The sequence below is a fragment of the Elephantulus edwardii genome, unplaced genomic scaffold (assembly GCF_000299155.1).
Source record: "Elephantulus edwardii isolate Elephantulus edwardi_28Jun2011 unplaced genomic scaffold, EleEdw1.0 scaffold00064, whole genome shotgun sequence".
NCBI classification, from domain to species: Eukaryota; Metazoa; Chordata; class Mammalia; order Macroscelidea; family Macroscelididae; genus Elephantulus; species Elephantulus edwardii.
Window position 1 is genome coordinate 6,522,153 of NW_006399814.1, and position 24,247 is coordinate 6,546,399.

The 24,247-nt window shown below is 55.1% G+C and overlaps 1 protein-coding gene and 1 pseudogene across 1 annotated transcript in view; both read left to right on the forward strand.

Annotated features, from left to right (window-relative positions):
• Positions 1-41, forward strand: part of LOC102854807 — a 32,157-nt pseudogene extending 32,116 nt beyond the window's left edge.
• Positions 42-290: 249 nt separating this feature from the next.
• The window catches only part of CELSR1 (cadherin, EGF LAG seven-pass G-type receptor 1), a 178,252-nt gene continuing 154,295 nt past the window's right edge, over positions 291-24,247 (forward strand). Inside the window, exon 1 of the mRNA XM_006888122.1 lies at positions 291-3,828. Coding sequence (XP_006888184.1) covers positions 291-3,828 — 3,538 coding nt within the window. The remainder of the gene's footprint in view (positions 3,829-24,247) is intronic.

Genomic DNA, 24,247 nt, shown 5'->3' on the forward strand with positions numbered 1-24,247 from the left:
ATGCGCGGTGCCTCCCAGGACGCGCAGAGGAGCCATCTTGAAACCAACTTCACCAACTTTCCGCAAGTCCTTTCGCAGTGGAAGCTGCGAGGGAGGCCGACCGCGCGGACCCCCGGGCGAATCCTCGGAACCCGGCCAGAGCCCCGCAGGAGGCCCGAGCGGCGGGGCGCAGGTGGTCCCCAGGGGTCGCAGCCGGGCGCGTGGGAGCCGCGCCGCGGCCGCGACGAGTGGATGCGGAGGCGCGCCGGGTGCATGGACTGTGCTGGGGCGCCGGGCTCGGGTTCCGGGCCATGGCGCCGCCGCCAATGCTGCCCGCGCTGCTGCTCCTGGCCGCCCTGCTCGCGCTCGAGTTGCGCGCGGTCGCCCGGCAGTCGCAGGTTCCCGGCAGGGAGCGCGCCTTGGCCCCCAGGCCCGGCGGGATCTCTGCGCTGGATGTGGCGCGCACGGCCCGAACGCTGCGGGAACTGTTGACTGTGAGTCATGACGGGCACTTTGTGGGACAGCGGCGCGGGCCAGGCACAGGTCCTCGGGGTTGCTCACGCCTCGTGGGGCGCCCTTTGCCGCTGCCTTTACGCCTGACCGAGCGCGGCGCCCGGGACGCACTGAGCCTTCGCCATCGGGAGCGCGCGCTTGGTCTCGGCTGCGGGACCGGGCGCGGACCAATTCCTGACGCAGAATTACGCGCGCGAGCCTTGCTCACAGTGCCTGGACTCGGCTCTGCACTCTGCTTCCCGGGCTCCGACGGAGCCAGGGTGAGATCGGCGCGCGCGGTCCTCGGTACCTTCCCTGCCTGCCGCTGCCCGTCGCGCCTCGGGCTCAGCTGTCCGCACCGCCTCGTGTGTCTTCGCGTGCTGTGCGCCCTGGGGCGCGTGGCCGGCGCCGTCCCGGAAAGGCTGGCGCTAGACGCGGCCACGGGCGCGCCTTTGCCCTTGCTGTCGCCATCGCCGCCAGGCCTGCGCCAGGGCCGGGCAGCGGCGGCACGGCGTGCCCGACGGGGCGCGGGCGGCAGCACGACCCCGCAGTTCCCGCTGCCTAGCTACCAGGTGTCAGTCCCTGAGAACGAGCCGGCGGGCACTCAGGTCATTGAGCTGCACGCGCACGACCCCGACGAGGGCGAGGCGGGCCGCCTGAGTTACCAGATGGAGGCGCTGTTCGACGAGCGCTCCAGTGGCTACTTCCTCATCGATGGCGCCACGGGCGCGGTGAGCACGGCCCGCGCGCTGGACCGCGAGACCAAGGACACGCACGTCCTCAAGGTGAGCGCCGTGGATCACGGCTCTCCACGGCGCTCGGCCGCCACCTACCTCACTGTGACTGTCAGCGACACCAACGACCACAGCCCAGTCTTTGAGCAGTCTGAGTACCGGGAGCGCGTGCGTGAAAACCTCGAGGTGGGCTACGAGGTACTGACCATCCGCGCCACGGATGGCGACGCGCCCTCCAACGCCAACATGCGCTACCGCCTGCTGGAGGGCGCGGGCGGAGTGTTCGAGATAGACCCGCGCTCTGGCGTGGTGCGCACGCGTGCAGCGGTGGACCGAGAGGAGGCGGCCGAGTATCAGCTGCTGGTGGAGGCCAACGACCAGGGCCGCAACCCGGGCCCGCTCAGTGCCACAGCCACCGTCCACATCACCGTGGAGGATGAGAACGACAACTATCCGCAGTTCAGCGAGAAGCGCTATGTGGTCCAGGTGCCCGAGGATGTGGCGGTCAACACGGCCGTGCTGCGCGTGCAGGCCACTGACCAGGACCAGGGCCAGAACGCCGCCATCCACTACAGCATCGTCAGCGGGAACCTCAAAGGCCAATTTTACCTGCACTCCCTGAGCGGGAGCCTGGACGTCATCAACCCGCTGGACTTCGAGGCAATCCGTGAGTACACGCTGCGCATCAAGGCGCAGGACGGGGGCCGGCCGCCCCTCATCAACGCCTCGGGCCTGGTGGCCGTGCAGGTGCTGGACGTGAACGACAACGCCCCCATCTTCGTGAGCAGCCCCTTCCAGGCGGCGGTGCTGGAGAACGTACCGCTCGGCCACTCAGTGCTGCACATCCAGGCAGTGGACGCGGACGCGGGGGAGAATGCCCGGCTGCGCTACCGCCTGGTGGACACTGCGGGCGCAGGGGGCGGGAGCGCGGCCCCCCAGGAGCCCTCCCCGGGGGGCTCCTTCCCCTTCCAGATCCACAACAGCACCGGCTGGATCACGGTGTGTGCCGAGCTGGACCGCGAGGAGACGGAGCACTACAGCTTCGGGGTGGAGGCCGTGGACCACGGCTCGCCGCCCATGAGCTCCTCGGCCAGCGTGTCCATCACAGTGCTGGACGTCAACGACAATGACCCGGTGTTCACGCAGCCGGTGTACGAGCTGCGTCTGAACGAGGACGCGGCGGTGGGCAGCAGCGTGTTGACCCTGCAGGCCCGCGACCGGGACGCGCACAGTGTCATCACCTACCAACTCACTGGCGGCAACACGCGCAACCGCTTCGCTCTCAGCAGTCAGAGCGGCGGCGGCCTCATCACACTGGCCCTGCCGCTCGACTACAAGCAAGAGCGGCAGTACGTGCTGGCTGTGACCGCGTCGGACGGCACCAGGTCTCACACGGTACAGGTCTTCATCAACGTCACCGACGCCAACACCCACCGCCCGGTCTTCCAGAGCTCCCACTACACGGTCAGCGTCAGCGAGGACCGCCCTGTGGGCACCTCCATCGCCACCATCAGCGCCACTGATGAGGACACCGGGGAGAACGCCAGGATCACCTACGAGCTGGCAGACCCTGTGCCGCAGTTCCGCATCCATCCCGACACCGGCACCATCTACACCCTGACGGAGCTGGACTATGAGGACCAGGCCGCCTACACGCTGGCCATCACCGCCCGGGACAATGGCATCCCGCAGAAGTCGGACACCACCTCGCTGGAGATCCTCATCCTGGATGCCAATGATAACGCCCCCCGCTTCCTGCGGGACTTCTACCAGGGCTCCGTCTTCGAGGACGCACCCCCGTCCACCAGCGTGCTCCAAGTCTCTGCCACCGATCGGGACTCGGGCCCCAACGGCCGCCTGCTTTACACCTTCCAGGGCGGGGACGATGGGCATGGGGACTTCTACATCGAGCCCACGTCAGGTGTGATCCGCACCCAGCGCCGGCTGGACCGGGAGAATGTGGCCGTGTATAGCCTGCGTGCTCTGGCCGTGGACCGGGGCAGGCCCACGCCTCTGAGCGCCTCAGTGGAGGTCCAGGTGACTGTCCTGGATATCAATGACAACCCACCTGTGTTTGAGAGGGATGAGCTGGAGCTGTTTGTGGAGGAGAACAGCCCAGTGGGCTCAGTGGTGGCACGGATCCGAGCCCATGACCCAGACGAGGGCCCCAACGCCCAGATCATGTACCAGATTGTGGAGGGCAACGTGCCCGAGGTCTTCCAGCTGGACCTACTCAGTGGGGACTTGCGTGCGCTGGCCGAGCTGGACTTCGAGGTCCGGCGTGAGTACGTGCTGGTGGTCCAGGCCACATCTGCGCCGCTGGTGAGCCGGGCCACTGTGCACATCCGGCTGCTGGACCAGAACGACAACCCCCCAGTGCTCCCCGACTTCCAGATCCTCTTCAACAACTATGTCACCAACAAGTCCAACAGCTTTCCCAGCGGCGTCATTGGCCGCATCCCGGCCCATGACCCCGACCTCTCGGACAGCCTCAACTACACCTTTGTGCATGGTAACGAGCTGCAGCTGCTGCTGCTGGACCCCGCCACGGGCGAGCTGCAGCTCAGCCGAGACCTGGACAACAACCGCCCACTGGAGGCACACATGGAGGTGGCTGTGTCCGGTGAGTGACCAAGGCTGGTGGGCGGCTCCAGGGGATCCTCAGGGGCTGCCAGGCATGCGAGGGCACATCAGGATTGGGCACTGCTTCCGTATGCTGCCCCCCAGCCAGGACCTAGTGAGTGGGAGAGGCACGTTCTGCTTCCTCAGCAGTTGGGCGGAGAACAGCCCTGGGCCTTTTCAAGTTCAAGGCCATGGCTCCTTGGCGCTTTCTTCTGAGGGCCTGGGGCTCCTGTGTTCTATTATTAACACCTGGTCCTGGCTCCGGGGTGATGTGGGCCCTCTGATTCACCTGGCTCGGCTCCGGCTCTGCAGCCACCACTCCGCTGTCTGGGAGGATCAAAGGTCACCACTGGCCCCATGTGCCAATTAGTTTTCGGGTGAGACCATTGGAAACTGCCGCCCAGGTCCCTGAGTCACCCAGTAATGTGGCTGTGGCTCTGGGGCAGCCTCCGAGTCTCGTCTCGCTGTCCTGTCTCCCCAGGTGAGGAACGGACAGGCTCGTGCGAGGTTGCTTTGTGTGAACTCACAGCCTCATTTGATCTTGGCTCCAGCACTCGGGCTTGTAATTTGGGTGTTACTTCAGAGACCTGCCCATCTTGGCGGTGCAGCCAGTGTGGGAAACCCTGCTCTCCCGGCCCCGGGGCTGGAGGTGAGCAGAGAGGAGGAGAACCTGGCTTGGCCAGCCTGCCACTTGGAGGCTGACTGTGCATGTTCCCTGCATCGCTGCCCCAGTGTCCCTGCAGGGGGGTAGAGGGAAAGGGGACAAGCAGAGGACAGGACATTGAGAGGCATGGAAGAGAAAGGATTTGGGGTGTGAGAAGGGGCCCAAGGACCTCTTTGAGGGGTCTGCCTACCTGTTGTCCAGGGTGTGAATAGCCAGGGCAGGCGGTGACCTCGGTAGTGAGAACCAGGCATCTCCAGACCTGGTGTGACCTCTGAGGGTGGAGCTGATCTTTCACATGAGTTTGTTTTTTTTCCTTTGGAACTTTTTATTGCGGTTTGGTCCACAGAAGCACATTGGTTTTCTATTTAACAGTTTATGTATTTCGTTTCTTAACAACAGTTGCAATCCCTTCACTGTTCGAGCACTCTCCCACTTCCTCCCTAGGTGTCCCATTTCCAGTCACCCTCTTTCCTGCCCCTTCCTGCCTTCTGAGCTTTGTTTTTGGGCAGATGCAGCCTTTTGGTCTCATGTAGTGGTTGTTCTGGGAGCATGCTCCTCACAGGTGTCAACGTCAACTTTACACACATGTGTGGTGGTGTTTGGTTTCATGTGATGGTGGTTCTGGGAGCATGGTCCTCACAGGTGTCATGGTCCACCTTACACACCTGTCTGTGGTTGTTTTGCTGCGGGGTGATCCGTGGAGGTTCCATGGGTGTCTATCAGACAAGTGAGCTTGGTTGTGTGAGTTTTTAAATGGATTTGAATTTTACTTTTCATTTTCCTCTTCCTCTGCACAGGACCTTCAGTTGTGACCCTGATCAGAAAGGTGGTCGGGCATTACCTGGTTCCTCTGGTCTCAGGTCCTGTCTTTTGTGTCTCTCAGTCCTTGGGACGAATTGTCTCACTGGGACTTTGTTTTTCTTTACGATCTCTGCTTTAGGTGGTGTTTTTTAGATGGCTATAGGGAGCTTGGTAGCTAGTGGTGAGAGGCTGTGCTGCAATCCCAAAGGCACACAGTTTGAATCCAGCAGAAGGATGAGCGGTGTCCTCCTGTGAGATTAGCTGCCTCTGAAAGCCTGCTGGAGGCTCAGCTGTCGGTCGGTTCCATCTCAATGGAACACAACAACAACAACAACTTCAAACTCCAAGTTCCCAGTCTATCCTCACTGAAGTAAGACGTAGAATCGTTCTGTATGGACTTTGTTATGCCAGTTGGCCTAGCTGCACCTCTCACCTAGGTCTAATCAGATGACTTCTAAGCATCAGAGTATTAGCATATAGGCAGCTCCAGGGTTAGGGATGTCCACAGTTGTGAATTTTGTCAGGAGGGGCTAGTCCTTGGAAAAGGACATTGTTCTGGAAAAGGGGGAGGGCCAGAGAATGAGAGGAAGACCGTCAACAAGATGAATTGACCCAGAGACTGTGACGGTGGGCTCATGCATCTCAGAGACTGTGAAGCTGACCCAGGACAGGACAGGGCTCAGACCTGTTGTGAATAGGTCCTTTGAACAGTTCATCTACTATGAGTTGTATAGTCAACTTGACAGCACCTAACAACAACGTATTTTGAACGTGTTATTAGATAAGGCAGTTCATTTGAGAGGGACCTCATGGAAGGTGGAGAGATGCTGAAAGAAAGAAAGACTCTTGACCAGGTAGATTGGATTGACATGGTGACTGTCGCAAAGGGCTCTAGTGTGTCAGGAGGTGTGACGATCGTACAGGATGGGCAGGATTCAGATCTGTTGTTCTTTGAGTTGCTATGAGTCTAACTAGACTCAGTGGCACCTAACAACAACATAGTCTTGAATCAACAACCCTTCAGTTTCTTATTTTAAAAATTTAGGGGGTGCGGGTGGGCGGGGAGAAAAGTGCAACTATGAATGAATGGAAATAAAAAAATCTCTGTAAATGTTCATAAAAATGAATAATTAAAAAGATTTAGAGTACATACAGTGGTTTGTAATTACAGAAACATAAAATATGATTACTGTTCTGTTATGTTAATAGAATATGTTATAGTAGTAGATGAGAGAATTAGAATAGATGCCTTTGAGTTGTGGGGCTGGAGAAGAGTCTTGAACATACCATGGACCACTAGGAGAACAAATAAATCTGTCTTGGAGAGGGTGAAACCAAGTTTCTCCTTTGAAGCTAGGATTTCGAAGCTCCATCTTACATACATTGGGCACGTGGCCAGGAGGGACCAGTCCTTGGAGAACATCCTGTTTGGTAGAGTTTAGGGACAGTGCAAGAAAGGAAGACCCCAGATGAGATGGATTGACATGGTCATTGGGGCAATGGGGATAGGTGTATTGGAGTCAGTGAAACTGGCTTGGGCCACAGTGGAGTTCAGAACTGTTGTACATAGGGTTGCTATGAGCGTGGGCAACTCAATGGACGTAACAACAATTACGTTAAACATCCTTTATTGTTTCCAAAAGGGGTTCTTTAATGCCTTTTATGCAGAGAAAAGTAGGTTATATACCAAGATAAACATTTTATCAATTGTTAGACAGGAACTGAGCCCAACTTCCTATTTATGTACAAGTTTGATTTAAGGACAGGTTTAGAATGTGGCTGCTACTTGAGGGTAACTTCCTGAGAAGATTACAAAGTTAGTTTTTTAATGACTTGGTATCTGTATCTGGCAGTACTTTTTCCCACTGAGGGTTGGATGGCAAACAGTTTACCGTTAACATGGTTTGCTGAAAGATCTGGAGCTTCCAGGTCCTGTCTGGGAGGGTTGCAAAACAGCACCATAGATTTTGGCAGCATCCACATTTTGCAAGTGATTATCTTAGCGTTCTGCAAGAATAGTCCCTTAGTGGGAGCTGCCAGCCAGCACAGGTTACTCAGAGCTACGCCATCATAGGAAGAAAGTTACAAGTAACATACACATACACACAGTTTCATCTTGAATTCCTACTTGCATTTTCTTGTGGGGGTATGTTTTGTTTTGTTTTAAATTCCTTCTGCTTTTAAATCTCCTTTTGCTATGTAAAGGCATTTGACTGTGTGGATCACAACAAATTCTGGCTAACCTTGAGAATGGGAATCCTAGAACACTTGATTGTGCTCATGTGAAACCTATATTGGACCAGGAAGCAGTCCTCAGAGCAAGGAAACATTACGTGGTTGAAAATCAGGAAAGGAGTACACAACAGGGATACATCCTGTCTCCATACCTTTTCAATCTGTATGCAGAACAGATCATTTGATAGGCTGGGCTTTACAAGGAGGTATCAGGATTGGAGGAAGACTCATCAACAACCTGTGTTATACAGATGATACATCCATGCTTGTTGAAACTGAAGAGGACCAGTAGCACTCACTGCAGAAGGTCAAGGACTGTAGTCTTCAATATGGATTGAAGCTCAACATCAAGAAGACAAAAATTCTCACCACTGGGCCAGTTGGCAGCACTATGATGGATGAAGAAGAGATTGAGGTTGTTAACAGCTTGCTTGGTTCCACAGTCAACACTCCTGGCACCAGCAGTTGGAAAAGCAAAAGACAAATTGTTCTGGGAAAGCTGTCAGGGGCCTCTCCAGAGTACTTAGAAGCAGTGATGTCAGTCTAGAGACCCAGGTGTGTCTGATATAGGCCATGGTCTTTGCAGTTACTTACTATGTATCAGAGAGCTGGACAGTGACTAAAGATGACAGAAGAAGAATTGATACCTTTGAGTTGTGCTGGAGAAGAGTTTTGAACATACCAAGGACTGCCAAGAAAACAAATAGATCTGTCTTGGAGATGGTGAAACTAAGTTTCTCCTTGGAAGCTAGGATTTTGAAGCTCCATCTCACATACTTTGAGCACTTGGCCAGTGGAGACCAGTCTTTGGAGGACATCATGCTCGGACAGCGCAGGAGAGGAAGGCCCTGGATGAGATGGATTGATACAATAACTGGGACGATGAGGGTAGGTGTGTCGGAATCAGTGAGACTGACTCAGGACAGGGCAGACTTCAGAGCTGCTGTACATAAAGTTGCTAAGAGTCGCAGGGGATGTGATGGCACTTAACAACAATTCCTGCGGGCATGTTTTCTTTTTGTTGATGAAACACGAAGGGGGTTCTGGCCACTTTAACAGTCACTTGACAAGGTACTATGGACTTGATAACCGTGCCTTTTGTGGGAGCAGGTCTGTTTCAGGAGCAGGGATATGCTCTGTGTGTATGTCTTGAGTGTGTGGAGGCTCGGGGCACCACGTCACATACAGGCCGACCTTGGGGAGAGTTCAGGTTTGGATCCGCAACGCTGCAGTAGAGCAGAGAGCATTGTTAAGACGTGTAACACAAGTTTGGTCCCAGCGCCTGGGACAGGCTTGCTGACACCCACCTGTGGTCTGTTAAGTGCACAATGACATGAAGAAAAAGTGTGAAACGCATCGAAAATGACCTGGAGGCTCACAGTGACCGCAGTTGTGAGAAAATGACACCAATAAACTTTTTTGATGTGCGGTTGCCACAAAGCCTTCAATTAGTAAGAGTCACAGGCACAATAGAGAAGGCAGCATGGCAGCATGGGGCTGGCCCTAAGTCCTGTCTGGACCCTCGGGCTCTGCACCCTTTGTTGAATCGTCCTGGCAGAGTCAGGTGCTGGGCCCCGGGTGTCTGTCCCCTGAGGTAATGATGATGACCTTTTCCTGGTTTCTCACTCTGCATCAGTCTTCCGTCCTGTTGTTTATATGGTAAGTGAGGCAAGGGGCTTATGCTCCTACTGCCCATTTTGCAGATGGTAAAACTGAGGCTGAATGTTAGGTGGCTCTCTTCATGCTGTATATCCTGGGAGCTGGGAACCAGGCACTGGGATGCCCACTCTGACCCAGGAGAACGTGCTGAGGGGTAGAGTCTGCTTCAGGGCCGAGTCTCTCCTGGGGTAAGGCAGGCACTGTGGGCTGTCCTCTTAGACGTTTGCTGTGTGACTCCCTCAAGAGCAGTCACCCTGGACTGTGGCGTCTGATCCCACACTCTGGAGCCCTGGAGCAGAACAGAACATGTCAGCCCTCTGTTAGCCGGGCTTGGCCTCTGGTTGTCTTAAGGCACCATGGCGGAAAGCCATCGTTTTACATCAGCTCATTGTTTTCAGGGAGCTGGTACGGCGTCCCTGGTTTACAGCCATGCCCTAAAGCCTTTCAGGGTTGTTACAGCCCTGGAGATGCTGCAGGCCACTTGGGACTGTTGGCTTTTATGAGGGAGGTTCTAGGAAAGGTCAGTGCCTGTGGTGGAGGGGCCTGCTCTGCATGCTGCACCTGGGGGAGGTGTGCTGGGGCTGGCGTGGCTGGTGTGGGCACCTGGTGATAGTACACTGGGAGAGGTACACCTGGGACAGCACACCTGGAGCAGTGCTGGGGCAGCACAGCTGCTGTGGAGGCTGGTGACAGTGCACTCACTAAAAGAGCGCACCTGGAGTGGTGCACCTGGGGTGGTTCCTTGGAGGAGGTATGTTGAGAGCAGTTCAGCTGGTGTGGAGGCCTGGGGATAGTACTCTAGGAGAGTGCACCTGGAGCAGTGCATCTGGAGGTGGTCACCTGGGGGAGGTATGCTGGGGGCAGTTCAGCTGGTGTGGCTACCTGGGGATAGTACTCTAGGAGAGGTACATCTGGGGACAGTGCACCTGGGAGAGGTCACTTGGCCATGGTAGACTTGGAGTGGGGTGCACCTTGGAGACAGTATACTTATGTGGGTAGGGTGTAGCTGGGGACATTTTACTTGAAGGCCATGTGCCTGGGCTGGGACACCTGGGGCTGGTGATGTACCTGAGGGTCGTGTACTCAGGTAAGGTGCACATGGAGGACACTTGTGGGAGATATGCCTGGGGTGATACACCCGAGTAGGGAGCTTTTGGAGAAGGCGCACCTGGAAGTGGTGAAATTGGGGGCAGTGCCTACATAGGTGACATTTGAGTGCAGTGCCCCTGAGGGTGGTATACCTGGGAGAGGTACACCTAGGAGGAGTGCACCTGAGGAAGCGTACCTGGGGGCAGTGTACCTGTTTAAGCTGTACGTGGGTATAGTGCACCTGGGGGAGGTCTCACTGGGGGAGCTGTACAACTTAGTTATGGTGCACCTGGGGGAGGAACACCTGAGGGAAGAAAACCTGGGGGAGGTACACCTAGGGCAGGTACACCTGGAGCAGGTACACCTAGGGCAGGTACACCTCATCTTGGGAAGACGTACCTGGGAGTGTGCACTTGGAGGAGGCTTACACCTGGGGGAGGTACACCTGGAGGAGATGCATCTGAGGGAGGTACATCTAGGGGAGGCACACCTGGAGGCTGGCCTGAGGCGGATGGGGACGGTTCCCTTTTTGACCTGGGGTGCTAACACGACCACTGTGATTTGAGATGGAACACAGGGGTTCTCATGTCACCTGCGAGCACTGAGACCCCTGCTGAAGCCGGAGGGGTGGATGCACCGTGAGGCAGAGGCTCCCTTTGCCGGGTTCCAGCCCTGATAGAGCTCATTTGTTTTACGTGTGGCTGTTTCTGAGTGTGGGCCTGGATTCTGGGACAGAACTTTCTAGACTGTGCTTTTGGTTCCTGGGCCGGCATTCTCCAGGGCAGCCTGGCTGAGCATGATTGGGAAAGGCTTGCGTTTGCTGGCAGCTGGCCGCACGGCGTGGGGGTCTTGAACATGTGTGCACCTGTGGGTGGGGCTTTCCACCTCCGGGAGCATTTAATTTGCAGACGGAGAGAAACGGCATTGGGGATGAAGATGATTGCTGGATGAGTCATTTCTGCGTGTCAGCAAACTCAGAAAAGAACAGGATTGAGTAACCTTTTCACCATTCATTTGGAGCAGTGGCGGGAATGCCTTGTCGAGGCTTGATGAAGTCTTCGCCTCATTACACACAGGACATTACAGAGGTCTTACCTGGTTTGCACACCAGCAATCGGGCGGCCTGGCTCTGCACGCCTCTGGGAGCTCACGGCCGTTCTTCCTGCTCGCAGAACAGGGTGGCCCCACGTCTGGGTGCTCACCGAGCAGCTGGCTTCCTGGGGCACAGAGGGTCTGGGCAGAGTTAGGTTTTCTGGAGAGGGTTCACCACTGAAGGTTGTGGGTTACTCTGAACACAGAGGCCAGAACTAAGGCACTTCCCAAAATGCTGACTCGAAAACAAAGTGTTTACGCAACTCCTGAGTGCCTGTCGTGTACAGCCAGGGTGGTCAGGGAAACAGGTGTGATCTTCGCCCTGCGGGAGGTCAGATGGAGGGTACCTGGGCCTGAGGTCAAGGAGAAGGTGGTGACAGTGGGGAAAAGTGGGCGAGGGACACTCTGTGGTGGGTGCCTGACTGTGAGACACAAGGTCCAGGCAGGGATGGGGACCCCTGGAGTCTGCAGAGGGCTGGTGTGGGGAGCTTGGAGCCAGGTGGGCAGCCCATGGAAGGCGGGCACAGTGGTGAGATGTGGGGTGGAGGAGGGAGATACATGGATAGACGGGAGGACTTTGCAGGGTGAGATAACCTGATGACCATGGCCATGAATTGCTGTTAGGTACCATCGAGTCAGACTGACATTTTAGAGACTGTAGGAGTAGACGACCCATCTTTCTCCAATGGAACAGTTGGTCTTTGTCCCGTGCAACAATTGGTGGATTTGAACCGTTTCCCTTTGCACTGCCAACACTACCACTTACCACTGAGCCACCAGAGTTGTTGTTTTGTGCTGCTGAGTTGAAACTAACTCATAGCTGACCCTCCACTGGGTTTTCAGAGGCTGCAAATTGCACAGGAGAAGATTACCTATCTTTCTTTCATGGAGCAGCTGGTGGATTTGAACCATGCACCTTTGGGTTGGCAGCACAGCTCCTTACCACTAAACCTCCAGTGCTGTTATTGTTGTTGTTTTGTACTGCTGAGTTGAACCTTACCATAGCCGACCCTCCACTGGGTTTTCAGAGACAGTTAATCATGTGGGAGGAGACTGCCCATCCTTCTCCCACGGAGCAGCTAGTAGATTTGAACCATGTACCTTTGGGTTGGCAAGACAGTTCCTCACCACTAAGCCCCCAGAAGAGTTGGGGGCTGGAAGGAGGCAGGGCAGTGGACAAAGGCCATGGACAATGGACTGGGGTGCCAGCCACCCCAGTGCTAGCCGGCTCGTAGTGTGGGGTCTCCGTCTTCCTCTGCCTCCCAGCCAGGGTTAGGGGAGACTTTTACAAAATCTGAAGAAAGGGGGAGCTCTGGTGGCCTAGTGGTAAGGAGCTGCAGCTACAATCCCAGAGGCGCATGGTTCGAATCCACCAGATGCTCTGCCGGGAAAGGAGCGACAGTCTCCTTCTGTACCAGTCAGATGTGATTTGACGGTACACACAGACAAAAATAATAAAATTTAAAAAAAAATCTGAAGAAAATCACCAGGCAAGTTAAAGGGGATCTGAGACAGGGGCCCACGGGCCTCCCCCAGGGAGGGGAGTGGCCAGGAGGGGAGCACACTGGGCCACATCTGGACAGTGGCCAACATCACCACTAATGTTGAGGCCTGCCCTGGGTCTGCCTCACCATCGAAACCCCACGTGCCTAGGCTGACCCCCCCATCTTAGAACCTGGGAGCAGAGATGCTGGGGCTGGGGTGGGTGGAGGGGGCTGCTGGGGACCTGGCAGCAGGCTGTGCCCCGAGGCGAGTGGTGGCAGGCTGCCCGTGCCCTCCCTGCCAGCACGCAGATTCAGGCAGCAGGAGATGCTATCATGCAGGCACGGTGTGTGGAAAATATTCCCACTCCAGCCCTGTTCCTCTCAGACCGCAGCATGGGGAAATATTTCTCTAACCTTTTCCTCCGGTCCTGGAACCCAAGCTACCCCACCATGCAGGCTCTGTGAAAGGCCTAGAACCAAGTCCTGGTGCTGGAACCTGAGCTACCCCACCATGCAGGCTCCGTGAAAGGCCTAGAACTGTGGCCTGGTGCTGGGGGTGGCGTGTTGTAAATGTACCTGGGCCTTGCTAAGTCTGCTTTCTCTCTGGTAAGGGGCCAGTCTCTGGGGTGACCCGAGGAGCCATGGCAGAGCAGGTGTCCAGGTAGCCAAGTCCCCCAAATAATCAAGCCCATTGCCCTGGACTCCCAGCGACCCGCAGGTCGGCGTGGACTGGCCCCAGGGCTTCCTCACAGAAGCAGACCTCCCTACCTCTCTCCCCTGGAGCCGATGATTCTGAACTGACCAGGGTACAACACAGAGGCCACTTGTAAGGCTGGTCCCATGTGCCCATGGCCACTCCTGGGAAAGCCCTGGGCCCCCTCCTCCTGTGGGCGTGAGGCCTGGCACATGAAATGATGGGCTGTGTACACAGAGATACAGAAGGAGAGGGGCCAGCGGCTGAAGCTGTGTGTCAGCCACCTCACTTGGTGAAGAAGGGGAGACCATGTACAACAAGACCCCAAAAAACACCCTGCCACCTTCAGTCTCTCCTGCCTGTACTGAGGCATGTGCATGGCCAAATGGGGAGCACACTCAGCTTGAGAACAGAAAGACTGGTGGATCGAGTCTATGCAGCGGCAGAAGAAAGGCCTAGTGACCCGTGCCAGAAAACTCAGTGCCCAGAGCACAGCTCTCTGACACCCACGGGCCCCTGTGAGTCCACGTCCATGCGCCATGGGAACGGTAGACTCTAACCGCTGGTGGATTTGAACTGCTGACCGTTCTGTTAGCGGCACACCACCACTTCAGTTAAGTCTCTGTCAGCAGGAATATTTGCTTTTTCTTCTCTGAGAGGTTTTGCCTTACTCAGTTCCTGCTTCTGTAGGTTTTCCTGGACGACACCTGATGACAGCTGTTGTTCCAGGTGTATTTAAGTGATCAGATCCCAGACATCAAATGGACTGTCACCACCACCTTCCCCCCAAATAATCCCCTTCCCACTGATAGGAACTCACTGGCCCCTAAGCTGAGATGGTCCATCTTTCCCCTGAGGAGCAGCTAATAGATTTGAACCATGTGCCTTTGGGTTGGCAGCCCAACTCCCTACTGTCTAGGTCACCAGAGCTCCCTGTATCAGGGTGACAGACAGCTGCTCAGAGGAGGAAACGCTGAGTGCTCTGCTCCTGTGAAGACCAGCAACCGAAAGCACGACTCACACTCCCTGCCGTCGTCTAAACCAACTCAGAGCTGACCCTCCAGCGGGTTGTCAGAGGCTGTAAACCGCACAGGAGGAGTCTGTCCATGTTTCTCCCACAGAGCAGTGGGTGGGTGCATTCGAACATCGTGCCTTTGGGTGAGCAGCATAGCTCCTTACCACTAGGTCACCAGAGCCCCTGTCGTGGCAGACACATGATGTTTGTCAAAACCTGGACTGTGGAACAGGGCGACGTGAGCCCTGACGGAACCACTGACGGGTGCCTTTGCTCCCTAGTGCAGCCGTAACCAGCGACATAGTGAATTTAGTAAACTGAGGTTCATGCCCTCCCAGTGTAGGAAGCTGGAGGCCCCAGTCCAGGTGCCAGCTCTGGGCAGGCCCCTCTGTCAGCTCTGGAGGAAATCCTTGCTCCCTTCTGAGCTGTAACCTCCCTAGGTGAGGCGTTCCCTGGAGGGCTCAGTGTGTCTTGGCCTCCTTCTGTGTCAGGGAGCTTCCAGTGCAGGGACCTGAGTCCAGTCCTGGTGATTCTGGATGGAACGGAGGCCCCCTCCTCAGCTAGCTGTCCTCCTCTTTCATCCTGTGAGAGATAAAGGAGATAAAATATGTACCTGGCCACACCCTAGGAAATTCCCCTCGATCCCCCAGGATTAAGGAGTGCTGCATTCCACCCGCTCTCTCAGGGCTTTGCTCCGTCAGGTCCTCGGGGAGCTGTACATAGCTTCCACCTAGCGTCACTCCACGTGGTGGGGTTGGGGGCACGATTCGTCGCTGATGGATGCGTTTGAAATGATGCGCACAGCTAGAAGAGTGTGGGTGCTGGCCCGCAGGTGAGCGGGGGTGAGCTCAGTGAGGCGGCCCCCACCTCAGTGCGTGAGGGCGTCGGTGTTCCTACCGCTGCCCCCACCTCAGTGTGTGAGCGCCCTGGTGCTTCCACCACTGCTCCACACCTCAGTGCAGGAGCTCCCCGGTGCTCCCACCACTCTCCCCACCTCAGTGTGTGAGCTCTCAGGTGCTCCCCACCACTGCCCGCGCCTTAGTGCATGAGAGTCCTGGTGCTCCCACCACTCTCCCCATCTCAGTGCATGAGCCCCTCGGTGCTCCCACCACTGCCCCCGCCTCAGTGTATGAGTGCCCCGTGCTCCCCACCACTCTCCCCACCTCAGTGTGTGAGCACCCTGGGGCTCCCACCACTCTCCCCACCTCAGTGTGTGAGCTCTCAGGTGCTCCCCACCACCGCCCCCGCCTTAGTGCATGAGAGTGCTGGTGCTCCCGCCACTCTCCCTATCTTAGTGTGTGAGCGCCCTGGTGCTCCCACCACTCTCCCCACCTCAGTGTGTGAGCGCCCTGGTGCTCCCACCACTCTCCCCACCTTAGTGTGTGAGCACCCTGGTGCTCCCGCCACTCTCCCCATCTCAGTGTGTGAATGCCCTGGTGCTCCCACTCCTACCCACCAACTCAGTGTATGAGTGCCCTAGTGCTCCCACCACTCTCCCCACCTCAGTGCATGAGCCCCTCAGTGCTCCCCTCCCTCAGGCAGCGTTTGCTGTTGTCCGTCTTTGGGATCTTGCTGTTCTCATGGCCACCCTGGCGCAGTCTCTGGTGGGGTCGTGTGCAGGGAGTGGCAGTGTTCACCCAAAGCTGGCACCTGCTGACCATGTGGCTCCGCCAGCCCTCGGGAGCCAGGCGGGCAGTCCCCGGACGTACAGTTTGCTGTCTCTGAGAACGTGCTGGAGGGTCAGTTATGAGTCAGTGCCGGCAATGAGTTGGGGCCCCAAGGCAGCATTATGTACTGGGCTGAGAACAGAAGGTCAGCAGTTCAGATCCACCAGTTACTCCTCTGAAGAAAGACAGGAGCTGCCCCAGAAAGTGCTGCAGGCTTAGAAACTTGCCAGAGGGCCGCAGAGGCGATCAGCTCGGCTGCAGCGCGCTTGCCTTGGGCTTCCAGCTCTTCAGAGGGACCTTGCTTTGCATGTCTCTTACGACGAAGGTCGACGCTCCCCAAAGAATCATGGTTCGAATCCACCCACTTGCTCTGTGTCAGAAAGATGGGCCGTCTCAGCCCATGCAGTTTCCTGCCTCTGGAAACCCGCTGGAGTGTCAGCTCTGGGTTGGATCTGACACAACCACAATGGGTTGTTGAGTTAACGACACAGGAGAGCAGCGGTTAGACTCTTGTGGTGAACCAGAGTCCATGCTTCGACCCACCCTCCACTGGGGAGGGAACCGAGGCAGTCTGCTTCCACACGGCCTGGAGGCCCTTTGGGGCGTAGGGCCCTGGCCCCAGGCACTGTGCGGCAGTGAGCCCTCGAATCCGGTCACTAGGAGTTGGAATGAACTTGAGTCCGTGGGTTTAATGACATGATGTTCAATTTCGTTCTGTCTTGTTTGGAAAATGTCTCTCTCCTCAGAGCCTCTGCCCATTTTGTAATTGGTTCTTTTGTTTCCTTTCGGTTTTTATCGTCTGCTTTCGTGGCTGGGTTGGTATAGTTCTGTTGTTGTTAGGGGTTGTTCACCCGTGTCCCACAGACTGAGCCCTCCGCTGCTGCACCGTCCTCGCCGGCTCGGGTATACTCGGGTCCACGGTTACTGTCACTGCGTCCATCCGTCTCGTCGAGGGTCTTCCTTCTCTGCCCTTCCAAACCTTCCCCAGCACGATGTCTTTTTCCAAGGACGGGCCCCTCCTAACAACATTGCCAAAATATGTGAGATGCTGTGTCATCATCCTTGCCTCTGACTTTTCTCCAGCACCACAATTCAAAGTCACCAGTTCTTCATCTTCCTTAGTGTTTGTCCAGCTTTCAGATGCATAGGAAACAATTGAAAAGATCATGGCTTACATCAGGTGCACCTTACTCTTTATGCTGACATCCTTGCTCTTTAAAAGTTTGACGAGGTCCTTGACAGCACATTTGCTCAACACAACACATTTTTTGATTTCTTGACTGCTGTTACATGGGTAATGATTGTGGAGCCAAGTAAAATGAAATTGTTGACAACTGCAGTCTTTTCTCCTTCTATCATGATATTGTCTAGCAGTGAAGGTTTTTGTTTTATTTTCTTGATGTTGAAAGATTATCCACATTGAAGGCTGCAGTTTTTGATCTTCAGTAGTAAGTGTTCCACCTCTTCTTCACCTTCTGCAAGCAGGGTTGTGTCATCTGCATGATGACAGACGTTGATGAATCTTCCACTCATTCAGATGCCACGTCCACGTTTTTGCAAATTCATAGTCTTAGGACTTGTTTAATCTGAGGGGTAGGGAGCTCTGCTAGTATCTTCCTTGGGAGCTGAGCTGTTCATCCAAAGGCCAAGCCTTTCCAGCAGTTCAAGTTCACCAGCACCTCTGGCCGGGGGTGGGGGTGGGGTTGGGGGTAGAAAGGTGGGAAGGGAAGATGGACAGTTTCCTCCCTTGTGATTCACAGCTTCAGAAACCAGAGGGTCGGCTCCAAGTGGATCCTGAGCTTCCGACTTGCCGGCAGTGGGAGTGAGTCACAGTGGTCCTTGGTTCAGATAAACTAACAACAGGTCATTCACATAAAACCATACCCTATGTTAGCATTTGGAGATAAGGACTCCTTTGCAAGGCAGTAAACTCTCCTGACACAGCCCTTCTGACAGCCCCTGGTGCTGGGGAGAGCTGAGGTTTCTCTCTCTTCACACTGGCCTATGAGGCCTGCATTCGCACCATTGCTGCCAGGGGCCCATTTCCTGACGTTGGCTTGTCCACCCCCTTGTCCTGCAACCCCATCTGACCCCCGCCCACACTGTTGCAACACGTGTAGGCTAAGGATCAGACAGCAGAGTCCAGCCTGGGTGTGCCCACCAAGCAGCCCCTCCCAGGCCCCTCTCTTATGCCCCCACTCACCTGTCCTTAGGGGTTCACCTGCTGGGGGCATTTCACATTAGTGAGCTCGTCTCCCAGGTGACGCTGTACCTGGTGTTTTCCACTTTGCATGTCTTCATGGTTCACATCATGTAGCCCGATTCAGCATGTGTGTTGGCCTCTGGGGACTGGTCTCCCTCTCGGTTTACTGCCTGTGACACCCCTGGACGCTGTCACTGCCACCACGGCTGTCAGCGGACTGTGCTTTTGTCCCAAAGTTGTCCCCAAGTGCACCAGAGCAGCCTCGGAACACCAGCATGTACTACTGACCATCAGGAAAGAGAGGAGGAGGAATGGTCTGGGAACTCTGAACATGGTCATGTGGCCCCTGCTGAGAGGACCAGGATGGAGGAGGTGCCAGGATGGTGAGGAGTCATCTCTGAGTCATAAGTGCGGACTGTCCCCCAGGTTCTCCTCGGCTGTGATATTGAGGGAGGCAGATGGCCAGGCCTTTCTTCTGAGTCACCGCTGGGTCAGCTAGAACTGCTCACTGGTTGTTGTTAGGTACAGTCGAGTCGTTGTTGTTGTTATGTGCCATCGAGTTGCCTGTGACTCATAGTGACTGTAGGTCGCGCTGAAACCTGCCTTTTCCTGAGCCTGTTTCATTGTCTTCAACAGAGCTAATCCCATTTCTCCAGTCACTGAGTCAATCCATCTCATCCTGGCTCTTTCTCTCTTGCACTGTCCCTCCGCCCTTACAAGCATGCTGTCCTTCTCTAAGGACTGATCCCTTCTGGCTATGTGCCCAAAGTATGTGAGACAGAGATTCAGATTCTTTGCCTCCAGGGAGCATCTTGGATTCACACTCTCAAGGACAGACATGTTTGTTCTCCTGGTAGTCCACAGGGTGTTCAACACTCTTCTCCAGCACCACAGCTCAAAGACATCGATTCTTCTTCTGTCAACCTTAGTTATTATTCAGCTCTTGAATGCATAGCAAGTAATTGCAAAAACCATAGCCTGGACCAGGCCCACCTTAGTCTCCAGACTGACATCGTTGCGCTTCAGTACTCTGGAGAGGCCCCTGACAGCAGACTTTCCCGATACAATTAGTCTTTTGATTTCCTGACTGCTGGTGCCAAGAGTGTTGCTTGTGGAACTAAGCAAGCTGAAGTTGTTAACAACCTCAGTTTCTTCTCTATCTATCATGGTGCTGCCAATAGGTCCAGTGTTGAGAATCTTTGTTTTCTTGATGTTGAGCTTCAATCAATATTGAAGGCTGCAGTCCTTTACCTTCTGCTGCAAGTGCTTCAGGTTCTCCTCAGTTTCAGCAAGAAGGGTTGTGTCATCTGCATAACACATATTGTTGATGAGTTTTCCTCCAATCCTGATGCCACATTCCTCCTCACAGAGCCCAGCCTCCGCAGTGATCTATTCTGCATATAGATTGAAAAGTCACCTGTCAAGAACAGATCCAAATGCTGTCCTATCTTTAGTTTAAAACCCCCACAATCCTAACTCTGGGAACCAGCCTTCTGTCCTCCTTTCCCTCACCGTGCTCCAGCGGATGGCAACAGGCAGAACCAGCCCCAGTGGCTGTGTCACAGCGCTCATTCCCAGGTCACGCCTGAGGTGGCCGTGCATCCGGTGGGCGGGCTGCTCCTCCATGGTGTCACGGCACAGTGGGGGTGGTGTGGAGTTGATGGGGTGCAGATCCGGGCACCAGGCAGCTCTCAGACCTGGTGCACCTCCCTTTCTCTTCTGCTGAGGGACACAGCTGGGATCACCTCCTCAGCCCCCTATACTCTGTGTGGACAGTCCTCTTATGTGACTGAAAGACTCGCCGCCCATCTGCACAGCAGACAGAGTGGAGAATACCCAGGCTTATTGTTCTCGGGGATTTCCGATCCATCCGGCACGTGGAGTCATTGGTCAGGGGTGGACCTGCCTGCGTTTGTGTGTGTGCCGGAGCCTGTGTGCATGCTTGCAGGAGCATATCTCTGTGGGGGTGTGATTACGTGTGTCTCCGTGCACCTGAGCCTGTGTGCATGCATGCGGGAGCATGTCTGTGGGACACAAATGCATGCACGCCCCACCTATGTGTGCACATGTGTGAGCCTGTGTGCATATACCTGTAAATATGTATGTGTGTACACGTGAGCCTGTGTACGTGCATATGTGTGAACAAGTGTGAATACATGTGTATATGTGTGTGAAGATGTGTTCTTGCATGAATGTGTGAATATGTATGTTGTCAGTTACTGCTGAGTCACAGTGACCCCGTGAACAACAGACCTGACCCCTGTGCATCCTGTGTCGTCCTCACAATCTCTGACACAGTCGAGCCCACCGCTGCAGTCACTGTGTCGTTCCTCCCGGCTGAGGGTCTTTGTGTGAACGAGAGTGTGTGAGTGTGTGTGCACCGTGTACAGGGCAGGTGCCCTAGTAGAGTGAGCTGGTGTGTTTGTGTGGGTGTGTCCCTGGGAACACACACAGAGAAAGCATCACCTGTGGGCACAGTGGTGTCACCATGGCCCCCAGCACTGCTGGATGGAAAGCGGCTCCTCGTTCTGGGCTGGTTCACCCCAGCGCGCTCACCAGCTTTGCAGCAGGGACTCCACTTCCTTCCTGTTCCCACCGCTCCCTGGCCGCATGCTTTGGAAACTGGAAGTGAATTTAGGGTGGCAGATACTGGGGGTTGAGCTCTTCTGGGGACAAACTTTGCTGGCAGCTCCTCTCTCTGCAGCTGGGGAAACTGAGGCCACAAGGCTGGATTGGGCTGGCAGGACTGTTATGACAGGGTGTGGACTGCCTGAGCCAGACACAGCTCACCCTCCGCTTTGGCTGCGTCTGCACAGCCTGTCTGCGTCTTGCTGTTGGAAGAGGACCAGCACCGAGGTTTTCACTCCCTTGTAATTTCAACTTGAAAATACGAGATAGGGTATCTCATGACAATCCTGCACGTCATAGGCTTAAGTTGGCTTCTGAGGGTGGGTCTGTGAGGGGTCAGCAGCAGGTGGATGGGGACAGGGACAGGAGTGTGAGGTTGGGAGAGACCAGCTGCCCTTCCGGTCCTGTAATCCCATCTCCATGGCCAAGGGGAGCAGCGACAGCGCCCATCTCAGCACTCCGTGCAGCAGCTGCTTCTCTGGTTCCAGAACATTCTCATCACTAGAACCCTGAGCTCTTGATTTACATGCTAAAACCAGGGGGCATTTTTCGAAGTGAATGACCACATCACATTGGATTACGTGACTGATATTGAAGGGGAGAGTACAGTCACACAGACATGACCCCTGTCAGTGGGCGGGACCAGGCTTCCCAACCTTCAGGGTGCATGGTGGGCGGGGTCACAGGAGGCTTTAGCTGAAGCTTGGAACCTTGCCCCAGGTCTGTCCTCTGAGGCTCTGTCCGATGCCCTCCCTCTCTCCTTGGCTGGCACTAGGGTCCCTAGAGCCCTGGTTTACCCAGGATACAGAGTGTCCAAGGACACAGGGACTTACCTGGGATCAGCCCTCCAGTGTGGCCCACACCTCACTCTGGTGGTCAGCCCATGAGTCTCCTCCTGCTCTCAGCCAATCCCAGGCCTGACTGGACTCTGAGCTTGGCACTCCTCTGCCTCATGGCTTTGCTGTGGGCTTCCCACAGACTCATCTTAGGGTGGTTGTTACAGCCCCACTTTGTCCCGAGTGTCCAGAGACCCGGTACTGCCCACCAGGTGGTCCCCTTTCCCTGAGTAGCCTCTGGACGCTGCCCTCATGCAGCTCCTCTCCACACGTGAGAGCAGGTGCTTCTGAGTCTGGGACCTCCTTCCTCCTTCACAGCGGCTGCTGCTTGAATTCCCGCACCCCTCCTCACCCTGACTCCCGCCTCCCAGAGCTTCAACCGCAGCCCAACAGCACTTCTCAGGGACAAGCCCTTCTGATTGCTGTTTGTCACCGTGGCCTTATGGGATCATGGACATGAACTTGGCCAGACATTGCCCTGATGGGTGCTGGGCAGCAGTGCGCATGGTGCATCCATCACAGTGGACAGTCCTCCTCGTCTGTGGCTGAAGCTGTAAAGCTGTGCCTTTCTAAGGGAGTGCTGGGGCTGACAAGCGGCCCACGCCCAGCAGTGGTGGGCACGCCCAGAGGCCCTGCGGGCCCGGCACAGACCTGGGGCAAACCTGAACTGAGGCTAACAAGGCTGTGGGCGTGGGTATCCCTGGAGGGGCCACTGGGCTCTTCCTGCAGCAGAGACAAATCGTGAGCACAGCTGGCTGCTAAACAAAAGGCTGGGAGTTTTAGTTCACCCAGAGGTGCCTCGGGAGAAAGTCCTGGTGATCCTCTCCAGACAAAGCAACCAAGGGAAACCCCACAGAGCAAGTTCTCCTCTGATGCTGGTGCACACATGGGTCAGAGCCGGCGGACAGGTTCTCCATGGACTGGCCGTCATGAGGGGCTTTGATGCCATGTGGGGTGATGGTTCAGATGCAGGGTGACGATGGTTTGCAGGGAGATGAGCGCAATCCGAAACCCTTTCCCCAGGCCCAGCGTCTGGGAGCTCCTAATTATTATTAATTTTAATGAAAATTTACAGAGACTTTGGATTTCCATTAATTCATTGTTGTACTTTTCTCCCTGCCCACTCCTCCCTTCAGTACTCTTCTCTTTGAAAAGTAAAAGGAAAATTCTTTAATTGTTTTACAAACCCTCCCCCAGGTCCACTCCACTATGCAGCCTTCACTCTGGACTCCTGTAATGACAATTATACCTAATCACATAGCCCCCTTTTAAATAGTTCTCTCCCTCAACTGTTTCAATGCAGTGTACATTATTTATCCCTTCTTTCTCAGTCTCCCCCCAACCCCGATGTCAGTCCTGTTTTATTACAGTGGCACTATGCAGTATTTGTCCTTTTTGTGACTGAGCTATTTCACTCAACATAATGTCCTCCAGGATCACCCATTTTGAATAATATTGCAGAGTTCCTTGTTTTTCAATGCAGTGTAGTATTCCATTGTGTGAATATACCACAACTTCTCTATCCATTCGTTTGTTGATGGACACTTAGGTTGTTTCCAACTTCTTACTATTGTGAACGAAGCCGTGATAAACATGGGTGTGCATATATCTCCTTGGGGGGTGGTTATGGTGTCTTGGGGTATATTCCCAGTAGTGGAATTACTGGGTCAAATGGTATCTCTATTTGCAACTTTTTGAGAAAGTGCCATACCGCTTTCCACAGTGGTTGCGCCATTTTACACTCCCACCAACAGTGAATGAGGGTTCCAGTTTCTCCACAACCTCACCAGCATTTGTTCCTTGCAAAGCTGTGGATCCTAAAGGAGCCGCCTCCTCGTCTTACAGAGCTGCTTTGGGTTCCTAGTGGTAGTGGTGGTAGCGGCCCAACTCTTTGCCTATGAAGTTCATGTGGTCTTTGTTGTCTGCATGAAGTGTGAGTCTGTAGCAATACAGACCTGTCAATACATAGCCTTTTTCCAGCTGGCATATCTGAAGTGTCTCTCTCTGTGTGGGGCAGCACTGGCCCTGGAGATGTGGAATGAGACTCCCGTTGCTGGGCTGGGGTAAGCTTATCTGTCTGTCTGTCTATCCACCTGCTGTTTTTCTTTCTGTCAATCATCTTGTGCATCTCTATTTATCTACCTGCTACCTACTTTTCTCTGTCTGCCTCCATCCTTCTTGTACTCTGTCATCTATCATCTTATCCATCTCTATATACTTATCACCTCCGTACCTTTCTCCTTCCTTCCTTCCTTCCTTCCTTCCTTCCTCCCTCCCTCCCTTCCTCCTATCCATCCTTCCTTCCTTCCTTCTTTCCTTCCTTCCTCCCTCCCTCCCTCCCTCCCTCCCTCCC